The 20,138-nt window shown below is 40.2% G+C and overlaps 1 protein-coding gene across 5 annotated transcripts in view; it reads right to left on the reverse strand.

Annotated features, from left to right (window-relative positions):
- The window catches only part of Acbd5 (acyl-CoA binding domain containing 5), a 29,654-nt gene extending 10,221 nt beyond the window's left edge, over positions 1-19,433 (reverse strand). The window contains exons 1-9 of one of the 5 annotated variants that reach the window (XM_085698981.2): positions 19,274-19,433; positions 17,863-18,031; positions 12,134-12,254; positions 9,503-9,575; positions 7,163-7,277; positions 6,902-6,934; positions 5,649-5,783; positions 3,178-3,375; positions 2,250-2,356 (exon numbers count right to left, since the gene is read on the reverse strand). In XM_085698981.2, the coding sequence (XP_085555107.1) occupies positions 2,250-2,356; positions 3,178-3,375; positions 5,649-5,783; positions 6,902-6,934; positions 7,163-7,277; positions 9,503-9,575; positions 12,134-12,254; positions 17,863-17,938 (858 nt within the window). In that variant the 5' untranslated portion in view covers positions 17,939-18,031; positions 19,274-19,433. Of the gene's footprint in view, positions 1-2,249; positions 2,357-3,177; positions 3,376-5,648; positions 5,784-6,901; positions 6,935-7,162; positions 7,278-9,502; positions 9,576-12,133; positions 12,255-17,862; positions 18,032-18,211; positions 18,383-19,213 lie in introns of those variants that run through there. The other 4 variants (XM_085698980.2, XM_085698979.2, XM_085698977.2 and 1 more) reach the window with 4 other exon arrangements.
- Positions 19,434-20,138: the final 705 nt, after the last annotated feature.

Here is a 20,138-nt window from a genome sequence, read left to right on the forward strand (position 1 = left end):
ACTCGGGGATATAACTGCCTCTACTCCCAAATGCTGTAGGCCACCGCACACAATCACAGACCTATGTTTAATTTTTTCTTCCAATACTGAATCTTGACTGAAATCTGAAGATTATTTTGTCTAAAAGTAGGTTTTTGTTTTAAAAGCTTTTTTTTTTTTAGGTTTTCGAAACAGGGTTTCTCTGTAGCACTGGAGTCTGTCTGTCCTGGTACTACCTCTGTAGATCAGGTTGGCCTTGAACTCACAGAGATCCACCTGCCTCTGCCTCCTGAGTGCTAGGATTAAAAGCATGCAGCACCACTGCCCACTTTAAAGGCTTTATTTTTATTTTTAACTATGCAGATATGTGTACATCTTTTATGTGGGTTTATGTGGAGGTTTTTGTAAATGAGAGCAATGCCCTTGTGGGTAAGAAGAGGGCATCAGATCCCCTGGGGTAGGATTCACAGGCAGTTGTAACCTGACTTGATGTGGTGCTAAGAATCAAACTTGGGTCCTTGCAAGAACACTCTTAAAATGGTGGTGGTGCATGCTTTGGTCTATAAGAGCTAGTTCCAGGACAGCTAGGACTGTTACACAGAGAAACCCTGTCTCAGAAGAAAAAAAAAAAAGAAAAAGAAAAAGAAAAAAAAAGATAGAGTACATGCTCTTAACTGCTGAACCAGCTCTCCAGCCCTTGAACTAAAAGTTTTAACTGACTGGAGTATAGTTAATATGAAGAACTAATTTATGACTGAAGATTATTAAGTTTTCTTTGCTAATCAATGTTTTAGCAAGGACAGCAGCATAAACAGTTTACCCTCTGCACCTCCATTCTACCTATGACAGATTGTTTATAAAATACACATAAGGTAACTTAAAATTGAATGCTGTATTACTGTAATAGTTGTCTACTATCTATATTGGTATTTTAATATAGTATTTTTATAAAATAATTTGTATCCTAATTCTACTATGGTAGTATTATATTAAAATTAATTATGTGTGTATTTTTTCTCTTTTGGTGTTTGTGTGTGAAAGCATGTGTTGGCTATGTCCATGTGTCAGTGCAGACATGTGCCCCAGGCATGAACATGCAGAGAGCAGAGGTAGCCGGCAGCCTCCTCTATCACTGTCACTCTCACCGTATTCCCTTGGTACAGATCTCTACTGAACCTAGAGCTGAGAACAAGGAAACCCTAGGAACCCTCCTCTCCTCTGTCCCACAGCATACTGAGGAGCAGGCACACAGCCACTCAGCCTGCCTGCTTCTTGAGCACAGGATTAAAGGTGTGCGCTGCCATGCTGTCCTCCACCCATGGATTAAAGGTGCGCGCTGCCATGCTGTCCTCCACACATGGATTAAAGGTGCGCGCTGCCATGCTGTCCTCCACACATGGATTAAAGGTGCGCGCTGCCATGCTGTCCTCCACCCATGGATTAAAGGTGCGTGCTGCCATGCTGTCCTCCACACATGGATTAAAGGTGCGTGCTGCCATGCTGTCCTCCACACATGGATTAAAGGTGTGTGCTGCCATGCTGTCCTCCACACATGGCTTCTGATAGGGACACTGAGACTTCAAACTCAAGTCCTCCTCCTTCCTCTCATACTTGTGAAACAAGTAACTTTACCCACAAAGCCAGCCTCAGCTATTATTATCATACACTTTATAATTTATTATAATTATTATACACTTTAATTTACACACACACACACAACTACAAATGTTTAAACATTTTCAAGATATTTTTAAAGTGTGTGGTGTGTGTTTGTATACTCCCCTGTGTTCATGGCTGTTATTTCAGCAGTGAGTGTCACAGCATACAAGTGGTAGTTAAAGGTCAACCACCTCAGATGCCTGCCCTGGCTTCCCACCTGAACCTGGGTAATCTGTCATCCATCACTACAGACAGCAGCCTGGCTGGCCTGTGAGCTTCTGGGGACTCTCCTGTCACCAGCTCCCATCTCACTAAAAGGCACTAGATTACAAATGTTCTCTAGCTTTACACTTTGCCCCACAGCAGCTTCATTCCAAACTAATGAACAAGTTTATTAGCTATTAACAGAGGTTATGCATTAGTATTTTGGGGGGATTTGTTTGGTTGGTTGGGTGGGTTTTTTGTGAGGTTTTTTTTTTTTGCTTTTGTTAGTTTTCTTAGCATACAAAGTAATGGGTTCATTATGGCATGATTGTATGAATATCATATTGTATTCTGCATACTGGATATACCATTTTGAAAATTTGGCAGTTGTAAAATGTCACCTTTACCTCTTCTTGTCCAAATTGCTCCATAGAATCACAGTATACTTCACTATCTGAGTCACTTGTCAAATGATGAATTCCTGAAGCATCCTCACTGTGATCATCATTTGTATCTAAATATAAACAAATGTCCAGATGGTATATTTATACTCTAAGACAATAAAAACATATTTCATTCTATTTTTCACAACTCATCAGCCCTCTATTATACTCATTCTGGCAAAGAAGTCTGTCTTACCAAGTCATATTTTACTATGCAACACAGGTTAGCCTCAAATCCACAGTGTTCCTGCCTCAGCTTCTAAAGTGCTGAGATAACAGGTATTCCACCACACCTGGCTCCAGGTCATGATATATATATAGATATATAGATAGATAGATAGATAGATAGATAGATAGATAGATAGATAGATAGATAGATATGTGTGTATGTATGTATATATAGTGTACGTGTGTGTGTGTGTGTGTGTGTGTGTGTATACAGCTAGACTTAGGAAGTAAAGGCAGGAGAACCACCACCAGTTCTAGGCCACCAGGTCTATACAGCTGGGTCCTGATAAAACACACCATGGCTGGGAAAATAGGGGAGCTTACTGCCAAACCGACTATCTGAGTTCAGTCCCCAAAACTCCAATGATGGAAAAACAGAGCCAACTCTATCGAGTTATTCTCTACCCTCCACATACCCTCCAAAGACTTAACATGGTACACACACAAGTACACACTATGAACAAATAAAAAAGAACCAAATATAAGAAAGCATTCTGGCTCTGTTTCAAAGTAACAAACCCTTATAGTAGCGTTAACAACCCTAAGAAGACATTTCTAAACAGTAGATTGTAAGTCTAAACTAGTCCTCAACACCCTAGAATTGTTAGAAGAGAATGTTAAGTTTAAGAAAAGGGTTAGGCAAAGGAATATCTGAGAACAATACCTTGGTGGACATAGACAACAGTGTTTCCAGTTTGCTCCAAGCTCTGATCTACAGGCTTTGCGTCTTCATTGTTTCTGACGTTTGGGGAAGAATCGGTATGAAGATCATTGTGTGTATCCTGAACAAAGCTATCCTTATAGCCATTGGTAACAATGATTTCCAAATTCTTATCTGGTGATTTCTTCATCATTTTCTTATCTTGTATAGGAAAAAAAAAAAAGGTGAGATGCATAAAGTACCTAGTAACCAGGCATGGTGACTCAGTCTTTAATCCTAGCATTCTCTGTGAATCTGAGGTCTACATAGAGAGTATAGAGTACCAGGCCGGGGATACATAGAAAGACCCTATCTAAAACAAAACAAAACAAAAAAGATGTTGTAGAATCTGTAGTCAATTCCCAAATTACCACAATCCTTTTTGAAGGGCTTCCTATTTGGGTGGCTCCTCAAAAGGGGATCTACTATTACATGCCAAAGCTCACCCAAAATTCATGTTAAATTTTCAAAATGCTCCCATTCCTTCCACAACGTGGTGGTGCACGCCTTTAATCCCAGCACTTGAGAGGCAGAGGTAGGCAGATCTCTGTGAGTTCAAGGCCAGCCTGGTCTACAGAGCCATTTCCAGGACAGGCTCCAAAGCTACAGAGAAACCCTGTCTCGAAACCACCATCACCCCACAAAAAAAAAAAAAAGCTCCCATCCTCCATGACTCTTATAAAAAGCCTTCAAAACGCATCATTATCATCACCATCTTGGGCTGCAGAGATGGCCCAGTAGTTAAGAGCACTTCCTGGTTTTCCAGAGGACTCAAGTTCTCTCTCCAGCACCCATGTCAGGTTCACAGCTTCAGCTCCAGAGCATCTGATACCCTGTGCATGCTGGGAACTGAACCCAGGTCCTCTAAAAAAGTAGTCAGTGCTCCTAACTGCTGAGCCACCTATCCAGTTCCTAGAATAATGTCCTAATGTTTTTACGTATCTCAGACAAATTGCTCTAGAAACAAAGAAATGAAGATTACCAGAATGCTAAACTAATCCATAAGAAACAGATTGTGGGAGGCTGGACAGATAGCTCAGTAGTCAAGAGCACTAGCCGCTCTTCCAGAGGTCCTGAGTTCAATTCCCAGAAACCACATGGTGGCTCACAACCATCTGTAATGAGAACTGGCGCCCTCTTCTGGCCTGTAGGCATACAGGCAGATAGAACACTATATATATAATAAATAAAGCTAAGCTGTGCAGTTTCAGTAAGTATCTTTTTCCTTCCAAAGTGCTCGTCCTTCTGCTAACACAGAATGTGGTACCCCATGATTCAAATATTCCACCATCAAAATTTACACCTGTGGTGATCCCAACATTCAAGAGAAGAAATCAGGATTGTTAAATTTGAGGTCTCCCTAGGCTACATAGTGAAACTCAATCTCAAAATACTAAGAGCTGAGTGCATAGCTCAAAGGTAGAATGTTTGCCTACATATGCCAGGCCTTAGATTCAATCCTCAGGAAGTGAAGTTTATGCCTGTATTCTATTCTCTATAGTCCATTTAATTTTGATAAAATGCTAAAAAAAAAGTGTATATGCATATATCCATGCTAAAAATAACACCTTAAAATAATATGTGCATGGGCTAGAGATATAGATCAGTTGTAGAGTACTAGCATAACACTAACGAAGCCCTGGCCTTAATGACGATGCATAAACTGAGCATGGTAACAGTTACCTATAACCCAGCAAGAGCATGAGAAGTTCAGTCATCCTCAGCTACAGAGCATATGCAAGGCCAGTCAGGGATAGGTAAAGCATTGTTTCCCAAAAATTAAAAGTAAAAACTTATATAATACAGAGATGGAGAGATGGCTCAGCAGTTAAGAGTACTGGCTGATCTAGGATCTAGATTCTATTCTCTATACCCACATGTCATCTTATAACTATCTATAATTCTAGTTCCAAAAATCTGATGCCTTTTCTGACCTCTGAGAGCACAGACATACATGCAGACAAAACACCCATACGCATAATAAAAGTAAATACCCTTTTTAAATTATACAATACATCATTTTATGCTTTGGGAGAATAGCCTACTCTTGTCCACCCTCAATGAACACCTACTGCATTAATTTTTTTTAAATATTTAAATTTATTTTATGTGCATGTGGTATAAAGGTGCCAGATTCACTGGAACTGGAATTACAGACAGTTGTGAGCTGCCATGTGGGTGCTGGGAAATGAACCTGGGTCCTCTGGAAGAGCAGCTGGTGCTCTTAACCACTGAGCCATTCCTCGAGCCCTTATTTCATTAATTAATAAGGCTGGCTGGCTGTATATTCCATAGGAGAGCATTTCGATCCACTGAAAATACTCCAAATGCCATCACATGCATTAATAATATACAAAAAAACCCCAAATGTTATGTCCTTTTATCTTACCTGGTACAAGATTATTAACTGTATTACCCAGTTACTCAAGACTTACCATTGCTATCACTCTGCTCTGCTCCTTTTAATTCTTCCTGGGCCTCTTCTTCCTCAGACTCAGCTCCACTATCACTGCTCTCAGTTTTACCATTAACAGCTTTGGCATTTGAAGAGATCAGAACATTACCAAGATCTAAATCATGACATGAAAAATTCTTAATGTTGGAATTTGCAAAACAAAATTCACTAACCAATTAACCATTTTTTTAAATTACAATACTAAAAACGGAAGCTAGAGAGATGAGTCAGAGGTTAAGAGCACTGCTGCTCTTCCAGGGGACCTAGGTGCAGAGTTAGCACCTAGGTGTGGTTTACAACTATCTAGACCTCAGCTCCACTTACAGACACACAGGCAGAATACTCGTACACATAAGTAAATATATATATTAAAAATGTAAGTTGGGTGATAGCGGCACATGCCTTTAATCCTAGCACTCGGAGGTAGAGGCAGGCAGATCTCTGTAAATTTGAGGCCAGCCTGGTCTACAGAGTTCCAGAACAGCCAGAGATACAGAGAAGACCTGTCTTGAAAAACATACAAACAAATATATAAATGTAATGTTATTCTTTTACTCTACATTTATAGCTATACAAATTACTTCAATTACCAGTTTACAACAAAAATGATAATGCTGTCTTACCTATACTTTCTGAAGCCAAGTGAGAACTAATTTTGAAGTTAATATCAATCAAAAAAATAAAGTTGAACATAAATGACCTTCATACTTAGTAAATGAAAAACAATTTGCTAGCCTGCCAAAAGTATCAATATGATATTTTAGTCCTACCAACAGTCTTTCTGATAATATAGTTGGACTCCATTTTGTTTGTTGAGATAAAGCCTCACACTACAGCCCTGGCTGGTTTAGAACTCACTATGTAGATCAAACTGAACTCAAATCTGCAACAAGCTGAAGGTGTAAGTCACAGACAATCCCATACCAGTTTGGAATTATGATTAATAGAATGGTTATTTATTCAGGAACTGAACATCTACCTCTTGAAGAGGTCAATTCGGATGCCAAGATTCTGGAGTAATTATACTTACATTCCTATGTAAGTCCACCTAACTAAACCAAATGAAAGACTAAAACTTCAAGTCTATTTTCTATTAGAGAATCATGACCTCGCCATAGTTTGTTTTGTAGTTCTAAGAATCAATTGTGAGCTACCTGACATGACCAGGTTCTCTCTTTACCATTGCCCTATAAATTTTAAGCAAGGGCTTTACATGGATTTCATTTTTCCTACCTTCTAAATATTTGGAGAGTTTCTCCAGTCGGACTGGCATGTGAAAGTAAAAGAGAAAATTAGACACATAGGTATTAGTGCATGCATATTGTATCAGCTGCTGAGGTAAGGAAAAAAAGGTAAAGCAGAGCTGAGCAGGATTACGCATGCTGTAAGCCCAGATTATGGGCGAATGAGGAAGGAAGACGATGAGCTCGAGGCCGCCCTGGCCCAGCCTTGTACACAGACCATGACCTGAAAAGAAACATAAGACTGTCCAACCTGAGGTCACGTCAGAACTCTTGCCACTCTTTTTGTCCTCTACAATTTCGTAAAATGGACCGATGACATGCAGCAGTTCTTCAACTTTCTCGGTCATGGGCATAGTTTCAAGAATCTGTAATTAAGAGGAAGAAATACTGTAAAATCACCAACTATTAACTTGGTCTGTAGTTGTACAAAATCTACTATTTATAGTTTGTCAATCATTTGCAGATTTGAAGTTCATTAGCAGACTTCCCAAAGGGACTACATTAGTTATAAAATGAACATTAACTAATTTTTTTCAATCATACTAAAGATGTATATACTAATGATCTAAAAGTATTCTTGGAGCTGGTGACTAAGCTGTTAGATACAGAAAACTTGATATTCCTAAAGAGGATCCAGATTGGGTTCTCAGCACCCACATGGTGGCTAACAGCCATCTGTAGCTCCACTTTTGACCTCTGAGGGCTCCTATATCCATGTGATCCACATATTCTCAGGCACATACACATAAATTAAAACCTTTTTTATTTGAAAAAAAAATTCATTTGAAGACAATTTTACATAAACTTAAGGTGAAAAGATTATCTATATAATAATTTTAAGTTGTACATTAAAATCTGGGGTTTATAAAAAAAAAGCAGAAAACAGTAGAGCTAGAATGAAAGTATACCTGCCATTTGATAGCAAGGAAGTTTCTAAGAGAACATAAAGATAAAGCATTGATAAACTCTTTGATACCTTTAAGACGATGAGACAATTTAGAATCATTCATTTGTTTGTTTTGGGGTTTGGGTGTTTGTGTTTTTGTTTGTGGGGGCAGGATCTTACTGTGTATCCCTGCTGTCCTTGGAACTCCCTATATAGACCAGGCTGATCTTGAATTCATAGAGACCCTCTAGCCACAACCTCCAAAGGGTTGGAATTAAAGATGTGCTTGACCATGACCTGCTGAGATTGGGTCTTATTGTAGCCCAAGATGGCCTTAACTCCTGCTCACAGTGCAGGTTGCTGGAATTACAAGCACAAGTTAGCACTCCCAGCTCCCTTTCTTACTATAAACTGGCTAAACCATTACTTAATAAAACTGGATAGGAAAAAAATGGATAAATATTAATGTCCGTTCAATTTTATATTGAATTATAGAAACATATCCTGAAAGTTATACACTATTTGAGGTAAGAGAGGTCAGCAAGATGGCTGCCAACCACACAACCTGAGGTTAATCCTTGGACCCAACAGTAGAAGGAGAGAACCAAGTCCTACAAGCTGCCCTGAGTATCACACATGCACTATGACACAAACAAAATAACTAAGTCTAACTTTTTTTTAAACTTGATCACCTTGATGAACTAAATGTAATTTTTTTTTTTTTTTTTGGTTTTTCGAGACAGGGTTTCTCTGTAGCTTTGGAGCCTGTCCTGGAACTAGGTCTTGTAGACCAGGCTGGCCTCGAACTCAGAGATCCACCTGCCTCTGCCTCTCGAGTGCTGGGATTAAAGGCGTGCGCCACCACCGCCAGGCCCTAAGTGTAACTTTAAAAAAAAAAAAATTATCAAACCACAGTGGATTTTCATTCTCTCTGCTTTTGAAGGGCTCCTTTGTTTCTTGTGCTGCTGATCCAGACAGCAGCTAAAAGAGAACGAGCTCTACCCTCTGCTCTAAAGCCCACTAAAGAAGGTGTGAAAATGTAATGGAGGGCACACAATGAGCAGCACAGGCAATATGAAAAAGAAATAGCAAAATAGTCTGAATTTTCCAAATAAAAATTATTAAAAATCCTCTGGGGGGGAAGGGAGACTAACTCTCTTATTACAGACTTTCTTTATGTTCAAAAGCAGTTTCTTTAAGATCATTGGACAGGGCTGGGCATGTAGTCAGTTAATACACTTGGCTTGCAAGCAGGAAGCCATGGGGGTCTATTTCCAACACCACAGAAAACTGGGCTGAGAGATGCTGGTCCAAATTCCAGCACTCAGGGAGTAGAGGCAAAGGAATCAGGTCATCTCTGCCACAGATAACTCTGAGGCTGCTTAAGGCCTTGTCTCAAAAAAAAAAAAACTAGAGATACTGGACACACAGTTCAATAGTAGAGTAGTTGATTGGCAACTACCATCACATACAAAAAGTAAATTCAAGATGTTTTGAATACTTTTATTCAAGCTGGGCAGTGGTGGCGCCTGCCTTTACTCCCAGCACTCGGGAGGCGGAGGCAGTCGGATCTCTGAGTTCGAGGCCAGCCTGGTCTACAAGAGCTAGTTCCAGGACAGGCTCCAAAGCTACAGAGAAGCCCTAGCTCGAAAAACCAAAAAAAAAAAAAAAGAAAGAAAGAAAGAAATGAATTATTTCCCCCACCTTTTTCATTTCTTCAACATATGCAATCATGGCTTCTTCTTTAGTCATATCACCCAATGAACTCCAAGCATCCCTAGAAATAAAAATATAAAAGTAAAAACAAAAGATGCTTGATTTTTGAGCTAGCTCATGCCTGAACTCATTAAATAATAAAGTTATGCTAACTGCAGGAAAATGGATACAACTAGAGAAAATCATATGAAATGAATTAAATCGATCTCAGAAAGACAAACATCATATTTTCTCCCATTTATTGATCTTACACGTCACACGCAAAATCATGTCTGTACTGATGACATGAGAGTTAAGTGAGAGGAGGAACCGGGGAACTAATGGAAGAAGTGGGGAGAGGGGCTGGAGAGATGGCTCAGTGGTTAAGAGCACTGACTGCTCTTCCAGAAGTCCCAGGTTCAATTCCTAGCACCCAGTGGCAGCACACAACTGTAATTCTAGTTGCAGGGAACATGACATCCATGGCAAAACACCAATGCACATAAAATAAAAATTAATTAATTAATTAAAAAGAAAGAACAGGAAGAAGAAAGGAAGGGTAGTCAAGTATGGGAGGAATGTGCTCAAAGTATATTGCATACAAATGGCCTTTTATAACCTTTTATAATAATTTTTAAAAATATAAAATTAGAAAATTTTAAACATTAAACACTCGACACATTCACATAAGTGTAGACCATATAAGTTTATAAACTATCCTTAAATTTTCCTAAGAACCCTTTAAAGGATTTTAAGGATTTTTTAAAAATTTATTTGCACCAAGTGGTGGTGGCACACACCTTTAGTCCCAGCACTCGGGAAGCAGAGGCAGGCAGATCTCAAGTTCAAGGCCAGTCTGGTCTATAAAGTGAGCTCCAGGACAGCCAGGACTACTACACAGAGAAATCCTACCTCAAAAACCAAAAAAACAGAAAAAGAAAAGTTGATTTGCATGAGTGTATGTTTGCAGGAGTTTATGTGTACCCTTGTGTGCAGGAACTCACAGAAGCCAGAGAGGCTGTCAGATTCCCTGGAGCAGGAGTTATAGACAGTTATGAGCCACCACATGGGTGCTGGAAACTAAACCTAGTTCCTCTGCAAAAAGTACACTTAACCACTGAGCCAAGTCTCCAGCTCCAAATATCTAGCTTATTTTTTACTTTTTTTTTTGTGTATATATATATATATATATATATATATATATATATATGTGTGTGTGTGTGTGTGTGTGTGTGTGTGTGTGTGTGAACCTGAGTATATGTATGTGTGCCATTTGCAGGCAACTGCTCTGACAGGCCAGAAGAGGCATCAGATCCCCTGGAACTGGCGCCACAGGCAGTTGTAAGACACCCAATGTGGATGCTACCTTGGTCTCAAAGCAAACCCAAGGCCTCTGCAAGAGTACCAAGTGCTTTTAACCACTGAGCTATCTCTCCAGCCTTAGAAAAGTTTTCATGTCATGGGAACTGTGAAAGCCATGTTGTACAGAAATAGACATTTTGGTTAAAATTTTCCTATTAATTTAAATGTATAACTAATTTACATACTAAAAATAAAGATGAAATAGGACTGAGGATGTAGTTCAGTTGTAAAAGTATTTGTCTAGCAGGCACAAGGCCCTGGGTTCAATCCCTAGCATGGAATAAAGTAGGTATTGTAATCTTGCCTGTAACCTCAACACTGGGAAGGCAGAGACAGAACAAAAGTTCAAGGCTACATATGAGTTTTAGAATGAGACTGTCTCAAAAAATAACACAAATCCCCTCTTTATACATTGTTTTTAGCAATTAACTCTGCCACAAGTCAACTCTAGGGAGAAAAATAATTTCCATCTATGAACTCAAAAACTTAATTATCTGAAAAACAAGATGCACTAATTACCATGCTATATTGATAAAGTATAATCTAAAATTAACCTGTGTCCGGATTTTGTAAATCTTCAGTAGTAAACATACCATGATGTTCATGGTAGTCAATGCAGAAAATGGTAGAGCATCTAAATATCTCATGATTCTTTTAACTAGAACATTAGAAGCCAATATTCAACTCAAGTACAGTGGGTCAGAAGTCATCTTAGACCAAAGGTAAGTAGCAGTCACTGAGTCAAGCCAAGTTACATATTACCTCAGTCTCAAAGCAAACAGCTCACTTGACAAGCAAAAGCCACTATGTTCTTTGGCAGGTCAAAGAGATAAGGAAGCTTGTTTTTGCTTTTTTTGAGAAGCGGTCTCATATAGCAAAGGCTGGCCTCACACTCACTATATAGCCAAAAATGGCCTTGAATTCCTGATCCTCCTGCCTCTATCTCAGACTGTTAGAATTACTGAATTGTACTATCAACAGCAAATGTGTTCATTTAATATGTGGAACTGATCTAAGGTTGGAAGGAGGAACCACCACAAAAGGAAGGGAAGAATAAGTGCAAACATTTTCCATCTATAGAGTACCTACCCACAACAATGCTGTTTTCCTGTCTTCCCCAAGACGTTCCTAATTATGTAAAAGTGTATTAAGGACATTTAAAGAATAAAATTGTGAGCAAATACCTAGTAGGCTTTTATTCACAAAATACCTAAGTAATAGCTGTAAAATTAATTGATTTAAATGAAAATTCTTTCTTAACTCTATAAGTGAAATTACCATTTATATCTTCCAATAGGATCCCAGAATCCAGGCCTTGAAAGTTTACAGGGTCCTTCTGTTGCCTGTTTGTAGAAGCTATAGAACTTGAGCATCATTTCATTTGTTGGCTGAAATGATCCTACGGGAAACAAATATTAAACACAGATCAACTGGGACTATAACTTATAACATAAAGCTGTGTATTAGCTTAGCCATACCAGTGGTTTTCTTCTTTGGTTTGATTTATTCAGATAGACTCTAACATTGTAGCTCAGGCTTGCCTGGAACTGCTACATTGAGCTGGCTTCAAACCCCAACATCTTTCTGAACCAGACTCCTGAGTGTTAAGGGCAGGAGCCACCACACCTGGACTACATCTCTTTATAATTCAGATAATTTATTTCAACCTGAAAAACATCAGGTATTAGTCATTTTCCTTTAATTTCAGAAAGTTCTTAGAGTTTAATATTTTGATTGTTTGGGTTTTTTTTGGTTGGGTTGGGTTTTTTTGTTGTTGTTGTTTTGTTTTGTTTTGTTTTGTTGGTTTTTGTTTTTTGGAGACAGGGTTTCTCTGTAGCTTTGGAGCCTGTCTTGGAACTCACTCTGTAGACCAGGCTGGCCTCGAACTCATAGAAATCCGCGTGCCTCTGCCTCCCAAGTGCTAGGATTAAAGGTGTGCACCACCACTGCCTGGCAAGTTTAAACTTTTAAGAACAGTATCAGTTCAATAAATAAATTAGCAACCGTTTTATAAATGCAACTGAAATAACCAACAAATATTACACTAAAAAGAAATATATGGAGAACTGTTTTCAAAAACCTTATGTCCAAAATTAGAGGTAGAAATGAAAAATATGTTATATATTATTATTATTATTATTATTATTATTATTATTATTAACCAAAGTTCACACTAACTGGCTCTCCCAAAGTCCTTTATCTAGTGGAAACTTAAAATCTGGCCAACAAGTTAATATTTACTGTTAAAATTTTAGTAACCAAGGTAAACATGCGAGTTTTTTACTTATGCTGCTCAGTTTCCCTGTAGACTGGGCTGGCCTGGAATTTACTATGTAACTCCACTGTTCATCCCGTTCTTATCTTCAAAGTCACATGCTTACTTTGGTTATTAAAAATATACTTTGCACAATGATTTACTATTCATTTTAATCTATTTGTTTTTATGTTTCAAACATTTTAACATTTTTATATTTAAAATCCTCAAATTATAAGTACTGGAAGTTACAATACTCTGTAAAAGCCATACATATAAATGTTAAAATCTGTATTGCAGAGAAATATTAATAATGGCATAAGAAGTTTCATGACCTGTTATTAAATGGGAAAAGAAAGAAAACATCTTTAAAAGGCCATAAACAGCCAGGCAGTGGTTGTGCATGCCTTTAATCCCAGCATTTTGAGGCAGAGGCAGGCAGATCTCTGTGAGTTCGAGGCCAGCCTGATCTACAAGAGCTAGTGCCAGGACAGGCTCTAAAGCTACACTGAGAAACCCTGTCTTGAAAAACCTAAATAAATAAATAAATAAAAGGCCATAAACAGCCATGCACTGGTGGTTCATACTCTTAATACTCAGGAGGCAGAAGCAGGTGGATCTATGTGAGTTAGAGGCCAGCCTGGTCTACAGATCGAGTTCCAGGACAACCAAGGCTGTTATACAGAGAAACCCTGACTCACAAAAGAAAAAGACCATAAACAGAGGTTGGAGAGATGGCTCAGCAGCTAAGAGTACTGGCTGCTCTTACAAAGACCCTCTGTTCAATTCCCAACACCCATATGGCAACTCACAAACATCTGTAACTCTGATACCCTGTTCTAGCCTCTGTGGGCACCAGACAGGTACTCAGAGGCATTCAAGCATGCTAAAGAAAAAAAAAAAAAAACAGAAACAATAAGACCTAAATGAGGTTTGGTGTGTGTGTGTAAATAGTACTGTATACCAAGTGAGAATACCTTGGGAAGGAAAGGCAAAAGAATTACAGGCAAAGGCCAGAATAGAATAACCAGGGGTTACATAGTAAATTCCAGGCCAGGCCAGTCTACAAAGGAACAATTTATCTCCTACCAAGGTGTAAAACACAACATGCATGAAAATGTTAAAAGGGGATGTTGCTGGATAGTAGGTAGGTATACAGATTATTATTTCACTTTCCCTTTTTCTGTCAAAAGAAACTCAGTGCTATCTCTGGACTGATAGCTGGGGAACCTGCAGAGGACCGAAATAGGCCCTCTGAATGTGGGTGACAGTTCTGTGACTTGGACAGTCTGGGGGTCCACTGGCAGTGGGACCAGGATTTATCCCTAGAGTATGAACTAGCTTTTTGGAGCCCATTTCCTATAGAGGGATACCTTGCTCAGCCTCTGATACAGCGGGGAGGTGCTTGGTCCTGCTAGACTTTGTTGACTTTCCATGGGAGGCCATATCCTTTCTGAGGAGTGGATGTAGGATTGGGTGGGGAGTAGGTGGGGGAGTAGGTAGGAGGAATGGGATGAGGGGAGGGAGGGGGAACTGTGATTGGTATGTAAAATGAAAAAAAAACTTTTGAATAAAAAAGTATTTGACAGAAAATAAATCTCAGTGTTGTTTGCTTTGGTTTTTATGTGTGTCTGTGTGGGTATCTGAAAGTGAGTGTAGGTTTCTGCAGTAAGATCCCCTGAAGCTAGAGTCACATGCCAGGAATTTGTGAACCTCCTGATATGCTTGCTGGGAACTAAACCCAGGTCCTCTGGAAGAGCAACAAGGCTCTTAACTGCTGAGCCATCTCTCCATCACACTGCTCATTACTTTTAAAAATGAAAATAGTTATAAAAACAATAATTATAAAGATGGTTTAAAGATAATAGATTATATATCAAGTATTACATGAAGTAATCAAAAGCTAATAGAATTTTTTTAAACTAGAAATTACAACATACACAAATTGAAAACTAGTAGTTCAGGTTTGGCCAAGAGTATATAATTAATTCCAAAATCACAGTAATAACTACCTACACAATATATGAACATTTAGGAGTATTTCTTAGGCATGGTATTTCAACAAGATAGTTATTCTTGATATAGCAAAGAATAAAAATAGAAAAACCAGTTAAAATGAGTTAATAACTCAATGTAAATTTAAATTTAAAATTGTAAAATGTAAATTTTACAAATGTAAATTTAAAATTTCAAAAACAGTAAAAGAGGCAGGGTAGTGAGACAGCTGAGCACACCTAAGGCACCTGTAACCAAGATACCATGGAAAGAGAAAGTTGTCCTCTGACCTCCACACGTGTACACTAACACACATACACACACAAAATAAATGTAATAAGAATTTTAATTAAACAGCTATCTCATTCTTTAGTAAGCTAACAAAATGTAAAAGTTTATTAGCTTAAGCAAAAGGTACATATTATAAGAGATATAAACAAAACTGGAAACATATACTGAATATACTTACTACACATAAGGCAGCAATACTTCTGTCCTAAAGACACTCCTATGACATATGTAACATATGTATTTGAAATATTACCTAATGCTAGGTGATGTGGCATATGCCTTTAATCCCTGCACTTGGGAGACAGAGGCAGGAGGATCTCAGTGAGTTCGAGGCCAGCCTGGTCTACAAAGCAAGTTCCACAACACCAAGGTCTGTTACACAGAGAAGCTCTGTCTTGAAAAACCAAAAAAAAAAATCAAAGGTTCTATCAAACACATATTTTATATAATTCATTAACTTGGATTTGTTTGTAATTTTTATTTGTGCTCCTGTGTATATCCATATGCATGTCAGTACTTGTGGAGGTCAGAAGAAGAGACTACTGCATCCCCTAGAGCTGGAGTTATGGGTGGTATGGGTACTAGAAAACAAACTGGAGTACTCTGAAAAAGCAGCAAGTACTCTTAACCACTGAACCATCTCTCCAGACCCTCATTACTTTAGGCTTTAAATAAAAAATAGGCAAAAAATAACAAAAGCCACAAGATCTCATTGCAAACTTATTCCAAGGCAATGGAACAATTTATAAAAGGACTGGAGATGTAGCACAATGTAGAGAACTTGCTTAGGATGATCAAGGTCCGAGGTTCAATCCCTAATACTGCCAATAACTAAACAAGCAATAAATTAAATAAAGTATTAGAAGGCAGTCATGGTAGAGGATACCTATAATCCCAAAATTTAGGAGACAGAGGCAAGTGGATCTCTGTGAGTTCAAGGCCAGCCTGGTCTACAAAGTGAGTTCTATGACAGCCAGGGCCACACAGAGAAACCCTGTCTCAAAATACCAAAAAAAAAAAAAAAAAAGTGAACATATTACTTACGTTAAAACCCTTAAATCATACTTTCCTGTAAATATTAATTGAACATTTAAAATATCGATATCTAATTGAATTCCTATATTATTTCCTTTTTTGTTTTTTGATAGGGTCTCATTATGCAGATCAGACTGCCCTCAAACTCAGAGATCCACCTGACTTTGCCTCTGGTGTGCCAAGATTAAAAGTGTGTGCCACCACACTGGGCTTATTATTGCCTTCCTTCATTTAGCTTATTTGTACGCATCCTTTAGTTTTCCATGTATTCTCCTCCAATACGATATTAAAGGTATACAATAAAACACCACCGAGCGGGGCTGGAGAGATGGCTCAGAGGTTAAGAGCACTGAGTGCTCTTTCTAGAGGTCCTGAGTTCAATTCCCAGCAACCACATGGCAGTTCATAACCATCTATAATGAGATCTATTGCCTTCCTCTGGCATGCAAGCAACAGTCAGACAGAACACTGTAAACATAATAAATAAATAGACCAAAAAAAAAAAAAAAAACCACCACTGAGCCTAGACCTTGTACACACTAGGCAAGTACTCCACTACTGAGCAAGTACTCCAGCCCTCTTGATCCTCCAAAGAAGCCGGGATTACAGTCTGTGCCACTGTTTTGGAGGTGTGCATGGCCTGAATCGGGCTTTGTACATAGTAACGCATGCCCTACAAGCTTTCAGAAGTGTACTTGAAGAGTTTTTATTGAAATGAACTATGCTGACTTTCATTACTTTGCCAAAAGATGATGAATGAAATGTGAGAAAATATGAAACACTATAGTAATATAGGAATGCTATGTTTGCCTTGGCTTACAAATCTAGCACACATCATAACAATGCTTAAGATAATTTTTAATCTAACTTATTATGAAATATAAATTATAATGCAAATGGGTATGAATTTAAAAGGTGAAAGTCTCCCTTCCAAAGCTTCTCTTAGAATAGAAAGAAAAATAAAACTTAGTGATGGAAAATATTCTTTAACACTAATCAGAGAAAATTACAAAAACTTTTGCAAATTGTTAACAAGACACATACGAAGAAAACCATATCTAGGCACATCATAGTCAAAATAATCATTTTACACGTGAATATATTTGTTCTTTCCTCGTGTTTCATATCAAAAGTTTCTAAAGGTTTGAACTACACACTTCTGAGTGATGTAGCACTAGGCATCTCACTCCAGATTTTTTTAAACATACCGAAATCCACAGTTATTAGGTGAGAAGACTTCTTTTCAACGATATAAACTACTTAAAGTCTTAATAGTACATTCACCTTTGGCCTCAAAGATCGGGGGTAATTAACTCACATTCAATACCATCCTTTCAATTACATGCCTTTTAATGACTGAATGGGAGGGGGCGCTAAATAAGGTAGACGAAAACCAGTTGAGAGGCTTTAAGGGGAAGCCCAGTGTACTTACCATTTTTCGGCAAACTCTGGATCACCTTCACGGCCGCCTCAAACCTGGTTTCATACACCGATCTTGTGTCCGCCATCTCCAGCTGCCAGCACCGGCCCCGGTCCCAAGGTCTGTCCGCGGGAATCAGACAGCAGCAGCAGCACCAGCTTTCCCAAGAGCCTGCATGAAACTGAACACCGAGCGCAGCTGCGGATTAAGATAGCCCGAAGTCAGGAGGCCGGGCAGCCGGTCAATTCCCCTTTGCCCAGACCAATCAAGGCCACACCGACCAAGGTGGCCTGTTCCTTCCTCCTTCGTGGGGCGTGACTAAGAGAATATCCCAGCCAACAAAAACAGCAAAACAACTCACCGAGAGGAAGAGCATCTCTAGCAGCAGGCCTTGGGGGTTGCGCCGCCAGTAACAGCGGACCCTTTCTCCCACCCGGATGCTGCGGGCGGACCAGCCACACCCCCCATTCCGGAGAAGTAGTTCTGTCGGGGGCACCCTCCCCGCAGCCCCGCCCCGGAGTCACCGGAGAACCCACTAGCCGCCGCCGCCGCCGCCGCCGCCGTCGCGGAGCAGCAAACCCCACCCACCCGCTCCGCCGCCGCGGTGACGCGGACTGGAGGTTCTCGGAGGAGAGGCCAGGCGCTGGCGGGGTCGGTCTGCGGAGGGCCCTGTGCTTGTTTATGTTCCGGCTGGGAGGACCGAGGCTGATGACGCGCTAGGATTCTACACTGGGTCCCAAAGGTGCCCCCTGGATACCGCTAGTGTTTTAGAATAAAATAAAATAAAATAAAATAAAATAAAATAAAATAAAATAAAAAAGTCCGCGGTCCTCAAGACTCGGGTTAAACTCTGGAGGGTATTGAGTCACAACAAAGTTCGCTTCAAAGTTCCTTTTTGCCACTTAATCTCTGTGACCTAGGGGAAGTCGCTCGGCCTCCCCAGCGGATTTACACCACACTGAGGGCAGAAACGGGGATTAAGGACAAGGATGGAGGTGCTTAGCCTTGGCCCGCAAGACTGCGACAGCTTCCACCGCCTGCGCGGCGAAGGGTGGCCGGGGAGCGAGCAAAGATGAGCGGCGGTCACCTGCTACTCAGGTCCTCTGCTACCCACTCCTCACGCCCACTCCTGCCCGGCCAGAGGCTAGGGGTGGAGAAGAAGTGTGCGTGAGAGCTCAGTCCCCGCGTCGTACGCGCTGGGAAAGCTCGCAGGAGCGTGGGGTGCTGTGCCCGGAAATCTCAAGGACGCCCTATTGGGCGCGTCATTTTTGTCGGTTTAGGATGGGTTGGGAGGGTTACTCGTACAATCTAGTTGCGAACCATAAGTCAACTCTTCCCTTGGAGCCGCGGTGTCGGCATTTACCTTGATATAGCCAAATGACTGGCAAGGCCTGTCCGCCTTGTCTCGACGCCTGCCCCTCACCTTGCCCCGCGGGCTTATGGGAACTGTAGTCCCCCGGCGCTTCCGGACATCTTCCTCCTGTTCCGGTTCGGTATCTCTGTGTAGCCCACCTCCCCGTGTCTGGCGGAAGTGCCTTTCTTCCGGGTTTCGTTTGGGAGATTTTTCCGAAGTGCGTCGTGTACTCGGAGCAAAAAGGAATATCGGTAATTTCTCTGACAGGCCTATTCCCTAACAGCAGGTTGAGGTTGGTGTTGCCAACAGTGTCACCTGAACAGTTCCCTCAGGGCTCATTCCCCCTGTACTCAAAGGTGACCCGGTGTTAAATACCCCAGAAAAAATATAGGACTCACTGATAAATCAGAAGACAAAACGTTCTTGAGAGTAAGCACAGGCATCGGGAGAAAATCGCTGACGAGTGCCTCACCACCTACGTCTGTCTGATATTTGGCAAGTATATGATGTCCTCCGGAAGCACTGTAGGGTGTTTACAAATGAGGAAATGTAAGTTGACTTGCCCAAGGTCCTGAAATTTAATGAGCTAATAAGGTGAGTGTCAATCAAATCACAAAACCTGCAAGAAATTAGAATTTCCTAATCGTGCGAAAGGAAGACACAAGTTTTCTAACTTTTTCAAGATAAGATAGCTTTGTGTGTTTCTTTTTGCCTCACCTGCCCTTTTATTGAAGTGAAGTGCTTCTCAGTCCTAGTCTACTCAGCTATTCATAAACATAAAAGGGATTTGGGTGGCCAGGCGGCGATGGCGGTGGTAGCGCACACCTTTAATCCAGCCCTGGAGAGGCAGAGGCAGACGGATCTCTATCAGTTCAAGGCCAGCCTGGTCTACAGAGTCAGTTCCGGGACAGGCCTCAAAAAGCTACAGAGAAAC

This window comes from Myodes glareolus, chromosome 14 (genome assembly GCF_982192425.1).
Source record: "Myodes glareolus chromosome 14, mMyoGla1.1, whole genome shotgun sequence".
NCBI classification, from domain to species: Eukaryota; Metazoa; Chordata; class Mammalia; order Rodentia; family Cricetidae; genus Myodes; species Myodes glareolus.